The sequence below is a fragment of the Penicillium soppii genome (genome assembly GCF_028829465.1).
Source record: "Penicillium soppii strain IBT 18220 chromosome Unknown utg000004l, whole genome shotgun sequence".
Taxonomy (NCBI): domain Eukaryota; kingdom Fungi; phylum Ascomycota; class Eurotiomycetes; order Eurotiales; family Aspergillaceae; genus Penicillium; species Penicillium soppii.
The window spans coordinates 156,190-165,291 of NW_026643234.1; the positions used below are offsets into that span (position 1 = coordinate 156,190).

Sequence of the window (9,102 nt, forward strand, 5' to 3'; positions counted from 1 at the left end):
CATCAGTGGTGAGCCGAGTCCTACCACCGCCATAACTATAAAGACGGAGAGTTCGAGCACTAGGAACATTCCCCGGAAGAACTCCACTACCGCATCTATCAACGCAGAAACTATGATAAAGGAAGAATGGACTGTTAAATCATCACCCAATATGTCAACTAGGGCTGTTTTGGCTACTTCAACCACATCCTTAACCGAAAATCTTCCCCATGACTTCGCCGCTAGGTTGGAAAACCTCTTTGATGGCTCAACTAGTAGCTCCATATCATCGACTGTCTCGACTGTGGCCTCCGCTACCGAACCGCCGACCAAGGCATCTACTTCACATGCTTCGACTAAGTCAACAAATCTGTCCACCGCCATTTTTGATAGTTTACGATCGAGCCTGAACATCCTCCTTAAGAGCTCAACCAGCAGATTCATCTCTATTGCGTCTAATAGATCTCGTTTCTCTAGTGCCGATAGTGCCAACAGTACCGACTCCAGCAAGATCAGCGGCTTGAATGCGGCAAGCTCCACTGCGAAAATTGCGGGATTGGACCACCCTGACCACTTGGGTCTGGGCGACAATTCCTCTACCGAGAACAGTGTCACTGCTCCCCTCTTTACTGATACTTCTAGTCAGTCTAGTATCCTAGTCATTGTGTCCGTTTCCACAACTAGCTCGCTCTCGACCAGTCCTACTCCTATTGGAACCGTCCACATCTCGTACTCACCCAGTTTGGATTTTACCTCTGCTTCTGGCACTGAAACAAGTACTGGCACCAAATCTAGTACTGGCACCGAAGCTAGAACTGACACCAAGTCTAGTACAGGCACTGAAGCTAGAACTATCATGGAATCTAGCACAGGCACTGAAGCTAGAACTACCATGGGATCTAGTACAGGCACTGAAGCTAGAACTGACACCAAGTCTAGCACAGGTACTGAAGCTAGAACTGACACCAAGTCTAGTACTAGCACTGAAGCTAGAACTGACACCGAAGCTAGAACTGCTATGGAATCTAGTACTGACACCGAAGCTAGAACTATCATGGATTCTAGTACTGGCACTGAAACTAGCACTACTCTCGAATCTAGAGCTGGGATTCGCTCTGGCACTGTCTCTAGCTCCCCTAGCTTGTTGACTACTACTCCCGAGGTTCTCATCCTCAGCTATCATTCATCTTTCACTCCTCATTCCACCTTCACTAGCGAAGTGAGCACGGCCAAGAGCTCAGAGGAGGCCCAGTCTACCCAAAGCGCAACTTCAGCTCCTTTAACCTCCGACAACGACTGGATGCCATCCACCATTCTTATCGTGCCTACCTTTACCACCACCGTGAGATCGACCTCCGACCAGACCAAGAAACCCAAGGCAACATCGCTTCCTGGTTCTATTACCCCATCGAACGAAATTACCGTGGCTCCATCTGACTCGGTCCTACTTCAGCTTGGTTTCGACAGCCAGCTACCATAGTCATTTGTCATCAAAACCCCCTTATCGTCATCTCAAATCTTTAAATACACCCCCAGGCTATTGAGAACGCTTTGCCAAGTCTCTCTTCCAAGGACAGCCCCATCATGTTTTCCCTTCAGCCTTATTACAATTGGCAATCTACAGGCTACAACGCTACCCTTGCGATCTTTTATTTTCCTCGCGACAAGGTCGATCTGCTAAGAGCTCTCAAGGTCAACCCCAACTCTGCTCTCTACAACCAGGCCAGTGAATTAATCCAGTCACTGATGTCCAAAGTCGACCCAACAATTCCCCTCGAGTTCTATGGTAACTACCCCAGTGGAGTTGGTGACTCAACTGGCAGTGGCAGCGATGGCGATAGTGAGGGTGGTAGTGATGGTCGTTCAGATGGTGGCACCACCAACAACGATGGTTCTGCCAGCAGTATCAAGACTAATCCCAGCTCGATTGGAATTGGTGTTGGTGTTGTGGCCAGTGCCGCTGCTTACGGTGCTGGTATGTTCTGGGTTGCCCGCCGTTACCGCAAGAGAAAGCAGCCCTACCAGCACTCTCACTCGAATAGCAAGCACGTGAACCAGGGTATTCCCGTCCCCGGTCCGATACTCGCTACTGGTGGCCGTGCCACCACTTAGGGCAGCCGCGGAACTGCTCGCTCTCAGACGATCAGCGGTCCGGTCATAGTGGAGAACTCTTTGGGATAGAACTAGACACATCCCGACAATATGACAAATGGAACCCCTCTTGCATCTCATCCTACACCCATCCTACGCAAAGTTGATAAAGAACAAAAAGATCATGCCGTGTTAAAGAAAGAGGTTCGGGAAATAACCGAGACTAAGAAATCAAGGGAAAAAAAAAGAAAACCTGTATATCATGTTCGTCAAAGCTCCGTATGATAAGATCAACCTGCAATCGCAAGGAACAAAAAATCGCTATACAAAGACCATGCAAAGAAGCTCTGAGCCTCGCGATCCAATTCCCCGCAATCCATCTCAAGCAAAGGCGAAGACCAATCCTGTCCCCTCTCCCCTTTCTTGAAATGCTCAATATCAATATAATTGAACCGTTCATCCGAAGCCGCAGGACCATGACTCAATGGAAACCCGATTACAAAACCCGCACCAGAAATGTGACTGACCAGCCAAATCAAGCCAATTGTTCGTCACTGAAGCAATAACTTGATATTCTGGTATTCCATGTTGTCGCACGTGCTTGCTATGTACTTCTGGCCGGTAAAAGAGACGCTCACAATTTGCTCCTTTGCGCGGTTCGTGGACCGTGCAGAGCCAGCTGGGGACGGCGAGATGCTGGGAACTCTCGTGACGCTTCTAGTCGGCTTTACCACCAAAGGGCTTTACGCAGTGGGGACAAGTGCAGCCGTAAGGACGTTCGTGGCGTTTCTGATGTCTTCTGTTATATGTTAGGAGTGATATATGAGAGGGTGGTGGATGAATGGCTTACTTCATTTCGCAGCGCAATCGGGTTCGCTTTGGACATGCGTCGCATTGAAATCAGCCTTGCTTTTCCCTTGGGATGTGGGTAGATTTATCATCGTCGGACAGGCGCTCTAGAGCGACCGAGAGGACCTTTTGTAGCATTTGGCGTTCGGGTTGGGAGAGGTTAGCATCTGACTCGAGATCAATGCCCTCATCCAAATTCTGAGTAGATTTTCGCCCGCGTTTGTGCATCATTTTCGTTATGGTATCGATCAGGTTATCGGCTGCATCTGTGATGGACCCTTCTGGCTTTGCGCTACGGTCCGTGGAGGCATCCTGCTCTGTTAGACCCAATGAGCCAAAAGCCGGGAATTGAGATGCATCGGAGCCTGGCGCTGAGGTGCTGTATTGAGGTGTGGGTGTGGGTGTGGGTGTGACATTGCCAAATGTGAAGATATCGGTTCTTTGTTGGAACATGGGATTCTCTGGCTCGAGCTCGATGGTTGGGTGAACAGTGGCCATGTCTTCCGGTATTTCAAATACCGACTCATCGTACGAGGTGTGGTCGTCGAATTTCTTTCCGGATCGACCGATGACCTTCTCATACCAGTCCATAGACCTGCTTGCGGATTAGTATTTCCCAGGACTGAGTACACATGATGGACTCACATATTTAGTAGTGAGCCTTCATCTTCGTCGTGATGCATTCGGTTCAAATGTTTCCTGAAGTTATCCAAGCGTGGCCATCGCTTTTCTGGACGCGGGCAGTTTGTACCGAAACACATGTACATCATCTTGGGACCGCTCTCCGATTCCTTGTTGTGGACACACTTCTTATGACGAGCGAGGTCATTGATAGTTCCGAACCCATCGTTGCGCGGGCAATTCGGCTCGTCGCATACAAAAAGCTTGCGGTGACGGGCCTCGTGTTTCCTGCAAATGTCAGTCTTCTGCAGTCACCTCCAGCAAAGAATCCAAGGAACGTACCTCTTATCCGAAGGACAGTTGCCAACCCACGAGCAAGTAGCGTGATCAGACCGCACAGATGTATCAAACATAGACGGCGACCCGACAAACTCGGACGTATACGAGGACCCGGAGCCGAAGTGAGGATCGAAAGTGGCCTCCGACGCATCCTTATATGGGCTTGACTCGGCACCATAGCTAGAAGTGATGACCGACTGCGTCGCACAGCTAGCTCCTCTATAACCCGAATCGGCAGAGTGGTAGTTGTCCACATATTGGCTGCCATTTTCAGAGGGTTCGCTGTAGTGATGTTGAGAGTAGCAGCAGTCTTGGTCGGATACAGGCATGCTCATATGCGGAACCGACGAGGTCGAAACACCAGTGACCAGCAGCGGATTCCGAGCATCTTGATCGCTTGTTCGGGAGTATGAATAATATTGATTTGAATACCAGAATGAGTTCGAAGGGTCGAGAGAGCCAAGTTGCAAACCCATATTTCCGAAGGAAGATTTGACATCATTATCTTGAAACATGATGCCTTGGAGGACATCAGTGGAGTCAGTTCAGTCTTGAGGGTGCTGTTGGAGTTAAATTTGGTTCTTTGGTGGGAAGTTAGTACGCACTTGTTAACGAACCTCCATAGTGAGTAAAGTAAAGAAAGTCAAAATTAATGGAGCGCACAAACCTCAAGTATTCAGCAGCTTACAACGTAATGCAAATGCCACAACCTACGCACGCACAAAAATTACCACGCGCGAGAGACACGCAAGCTCCACTTCGCCCCGAGCCGACTTCACCACGCGATAGCGAGTCAAGGGTTAGAATGCGAGGTATAATTATAAAAATTGAATACAATATACTAAAAACGCAAGAGACTAAGTTCGCCCTCGCCCTCGCGTGTAAGCGTTGTAAGCGTCGAATGCAACATGTCATCCCTTGATTGCACAGCCCCCATAAATATGCTTTACGGTTGATGCTTAATGCTTTATTCTACCACTATATTGTAATAAAAGGCACAGGGCGGATCGAAATCAGTTTCACCATTTTGTTCTCTTTGATTATTTGTTAATCTTTATTTTAGTGACGTCAAGCCTTATCTAATTATGTTAGTGCTTGCTGTTAGCCTTTTTCCTATTCGACACCTCAAGGTGATCTAGGCCATATTTAGACCAAAGCCGGGTCTGGCCAAGATTCGAGAGAACCGAAGAGAATAAAGTGGTGAAACTGATTTCGAACGGACCTGTATTCAAAATGTGATAATTATGACGATTAGCAGTGCTGTGCGAATATTAACTAGTGATCACGGTCATCAAATTTTGTACGGTATGGTCTCACAAAAAGGAACCACCAAAAGTAGATCACCCCCACCTCCCGGATCCCCGATCTCATCACCCGGGTTCAGGCTCTTACCAGGCACACACGTATCACAATCACACAGCTAAGCTGTTCCTGCACTAGGCATGCAAGATAATATTTCAAATGGGAGACGGAAGCAAGGACTTCTGGATGTGGCTATGACAGTAGACGATCGGCATGATCGGCATGGTGCAAGAAATGAAATGTGCACTTTATACGAGATATATCCCATTTCGGAATTAAACATGTTTGATAAAAGGTCCTCCAATTTCAAGTTTCAAGTTTCAAGTCACTATGTTAGAAGGAGTATACGGAAAAATAATCGACTTCTTATAGTTCGAGTTGGTAGTACGAACCGTGGAACCGTGTTATCCTAGCTCAGGACACTAGTACGGAAAAGGTGAAGTCAAAACATAATCTGATCTCTCATATGCCATGCACATTTAGCATGCTATACTTGAGAGAACACGGAAATCCCGCAAAGTAAACTACGCAGTACAGAAAATGGGGCCAAAATGAGAATGTGTTGTATCACAGCTAACTAAGTGGTTTCGCATAACTCTCTAACATTGCGCCATCTATTACGATGAAAGCCGATGCAAAGAGAAAGGGGGGAATAAGCAAGGATAAAAAAACAAGGAAAACAAAAGAGGGCTAATAGACCGAGAATTATCCAGAAGAATAAGTGACTGGGTAAGGAATATTCGCCTCCACGGGCTGGTAGTAGTCCGCGGGGAAGACCCGAGATTGAGGAACGGGATATGAGTGAATAGTACTTAATTCCGGGATCTCAGGCGCAGAACAGCGTGAATGGGCGATGGATATGTCGAGAAATGATGTAGGGGACGGGTCTGGGCCTGCTCCTAAGCCGGATGTAGACCCTGGAAACCAAGATACCGATAATCAAGAGACTCTTCTGACATAGAGTCTGGTTCCATAGAAATTTCGGTGCCAGAGATGGAGTAGCCAGGCGGGTTGAGGGGGTTGCTAGCTTTGGAGGCGCATACTGCGGCTGCAGAGACGTTTCGTGTGTTGAGTATGGAGCGAGGGGTGTTGCCGATCGCCCCACTAGATTTTTGAGAGGGACGACAGGGATCGGGGCACTAGGTTTTGATAATCGGAGGACAGGCATGGCTAGCTGCTCCAGGTGCTTGCCAAGGTGGACTGACAACTTTCTCCACTTGTTACAGACATTCCCGCAGAAGCGACAATAAGTACCACATCTTTGACGTTGAACAAGAAGGGGGCACCCCACGACATTATATATGGTTAAACAACAACTGAAGTAAAGGATTATTCAGTTACTTCAACGCTTAATTCAACATACTCGGTCTCATTTGCCTGCGATTGACCGATATCACAACTGTTCCATGACCTTACTCAATTACCAGCCCCATTGCTTTCATCCCAGAAATATTGCTTTTCCGCTTTCCAGCCTCAACAGTTCATCAAAGCATTCATGAGTAGCGTTGATGAGACTCGCCAATCTTTGGCCATAAGGGCCCATGTCCCGTAATCAGGTTGGAAAATGCAGATAGTATACTAGCAAGCGGTTTGAGGAACGGATCGCGAAGATCATATCCAAGCGTCGAATTTCGAATTTATCTTCGAAAATAAATCATAACAGTTCGAGGTTATAATTGGATTCGAAATGTTCTGTTCAGTACACCGCTCACCCACTCAAATTTTCTCCCTCATGAGACGCTTTAATCGCCTGACTCCGGGATTAGCCTTTCTCTTAAGCTTTCTTTTGCGATTGACGGAGCCTCGTTAACAGGATGGAGGTGGACTGTCATTCGCTATATGCCTAATATTGATCGATAGTTCCAACACGCCATCTTGGCCGGGTCTAGAGACGCCGGGCTGGCCATGGGATGCTATGCGAGACTCTACTGTCAAAGTAGCACATTCATCTTTTCTTTTTGAAGCTTCTGTGGTAAGTTCGGTTAGTTCAAAGAACCTTCTACCACTTCGAATTAACACCATGTTCTTACCTTTAGAAGCTCCCGTGAGTTCAGGTCTTTTTTCTTCCCGATGGGCGGAAACTGTTGATTCAGGCTCAGGGGAACAAGTAAAATCGAACGTTTGGCCATACACTTTGGATAGTGTCACAACAGGAGGCGAATTCGTGAGTTCGAATTTCTTTTGTGGACTGGTAGTGCCTCCATCCCTCAGAATTTCATAGAATTCTGGCGTACTCAAGCGCATAGTGTCTCTATCAGAATCATTCTGTTCTGATGTGTCCTGCCTGCCAGAGTTGTCGTGGTTGCCGATGCCGATTAGGATAGGGTTGGAGGCCGAGCCTGTTTTCTTGGACGCATCATCCAAAAGCGCGCGATTGATCATGGTGCCTTGCTTTGAGGCACGATGTAGATAGCCTGATTGGCTAGGCTTATGCGCTCAAGGCACTGTGGTCTTTCGGCTCATTAGCAATTAGTCTTCTCACGGAGATGAAGTCTATACCTGAACTTCTACGCTGAGATCGTGTAATCTATGTGGGATAGGCCGGTCAGAAAATAGGTTCTATCATCGAGATATTTATACGCGGGAACCTGGTTGAGGTTGATCTGAAATCAAGCCTTGTTAGGTGAGTGAAAATATTAATGACGAATAGTGGATCCAGCAATTGATAATATATAACATCCTAGGGGGAATCTGTAGCTCCTGGGAACTTTTGGCTTCTAAAGGACTTTTGCGAGCTCATGAATAGGCAAATTACATTTTTAGGACTGGCTCCTAGGAGCAAAAAGGCCAGTTACCTTTCATGAAGTGGCCTATATGCTTTTGGCGGATTAGATTGTGTATATTTTATTTAAATAACCCCTTTTTCTACAACTTAGTATCGACTTCTATTTCTGGACGTTGATACTATGTCTTAAGACATAAACAGCAACATATACTCTTTGATACAGTGAGCTTGCCTTTGCCAATGTATCTAGGAAGTTGATTTTGATCTCGCCGCGTATAGCTCTTTCACGCACAATGTCTGACCTCACAAGTGTTAGTGTGCATACTGCCCAAGCTACAGAATCTGTATAGCGCGGCATGCTTGCTCTTTTCGAGGTTATACAAGCTAGTGGGCGCACAGGTAAACACGCGAAAAAGCTTTACCGTCGATTGCTTTCCGTCGAAGGGGTTTTGGAAAGTATTACGGGAAAGAAAGAGGGTGCATATTTTTGCAACCTCAATCTCAGTTCCCTGGCCCACATTTATATAACGATGGCAATTCTGAGCACCTAAGATACATGCGGCAGGTTTTTGGATTCTTTCAAAGAGTGGACGAACCACTCGTTATCACACTATTTACACGAATCGGACTCGGGCGATTTTGATATCTCCGAGAAATGGAATTGAGCTTGATCAGCGAACGGCTGCATATGTTCAAATATACCATGCTTATGGCAGTCGAAACCTCAATATTGTATATAGAAACTCCATCCTCTAATAGTAGATGAACCGTCAAATTAATTATCTCTAAAAGGACTGATAGCATCTCTACCTCGAGAAATCTCCCCGACATAGACTCTATCTTTGTAGAGAGAAAGAGCTAGATCTGGCAGATATCGATATTAGTTAGAAGCAACACGTGTTGATGTACAGACGAGAGGCACTCAAACGCATGATTTATGAAATCGACGTATATGAAAAAGGAATGTGGCATAACCGAAATCTCGTGCATGAGCTTGTGTGTGGGACAAATCGCTTGGGTAGTGGACATGTGAACGAATAATCAGATCTATCAGTGCAATAACCAATAACTGTCAATTCTCGCAAGGGATTTTCGGAACAGGATTCGAGAAAGACTCTCTGAAGGCAAAGCGATGAAACTTATTTCGATCTATGATGTAACTCAGTCATTACATACCAACAAAGACAATAGAAAGA

General features: G+C 46.6%; 5 protein-coding genes across 5 annotated transcripts; 2 read left to right on the forward strand and 3 right to left on the reverse strand.

The window, feature by feature from the left end:
* Positions 1-151: 151 nt before the first annotated feature.
* On the forward strand, positions 152-1,459 carry N7529_003482 (uncharacterized protein; the record flags this gene model as incomplete). Its single annotated transcript, XM_057239009.1, has 1 exon — positions 152-1,459. The coding sequence occupies one exon, from the start codon at positions 152-154 to the stop codon at positions 1,457-1,459; it is 1,308 nt and encodes a 435-aa protein (XP_057098304.1).
* A 104-nt stretch (positions 1,460-1,563) lies between these two features.
* N7529_003483 (uncharacterized protein) lies at positions 1,564-2,091 on the forward strand (the record flags this gene model as incomplete). Its single annotated transcript, XM_057239010.1, has 1 exon — positions 1,564-2,091. One exon carries the CDS (start codon positions 1,564-1,566, stop codon positions 2,089-2,091), a length of 528 nt encoding a protein of 175 aa, XP_057098305.1.
* A 269-nt stretch (positions 2,092-2,360) lies between these two features.
* N7529_003484 (Zinc finger C2H2) lies at positions 2,361-2,965 on the reverse strand (the record flags this gene model as incomplete). The annotated part of the gene is made up of 4 exons (XM_057239011.1): positions 2,361-2,592; positions 2,638-2,773; positions 2,802-2,859; positions 2,921-2,965. The coding sequence occupies 4 exons, from the start codon at positions 2,963-2,965 to the stop codon at positions 2,361-2,363; spliced, it is 471 nt and encodes a 156-aa protein (XP_057098306.1).
* Positions 2,966-2,970: 5 nt separating this feature from the next.
* On the reverse strand, positions 2,971-4,394 carry N7529_003485 (Zinc finger C2H2; the record flags this gene model as incomplete). The annotated part of the gene is made up of 3 exons (XM_057239012.1): positions 2,971-3,514; positions 3,565-3,828; positions 3,883-4,394. 3 exons carry the CDS (start codon positions 4,392-4,394, stop codon positions 2,971-2,973), a joined length of 1,320 nt encoding a protein of 439 aa, XP_057098307.1.
* A 2,593-nt stretch (positions 4,395-6,987) lies between these two features.
* On the reverse strand, positions 6,988-7,563 carry N7529_003486 (uncharacterized protein; the record flags this gene model as incomplete). Its single annotated transcript, XM_057239013.1, has 2 exons — positions 6,988-7,148; positions 7,212-7,563. The coding sequence occupies 2 exons, from the start codon at positions 7,561-7,563 to the stop codon at positions 6,988-6,990; spliced, it is 513 nt and encodes a 170-aa protein (XP_057098308.1).
* Positions 7,564-9,102: the final 1,539 nt, after the last annotated feature.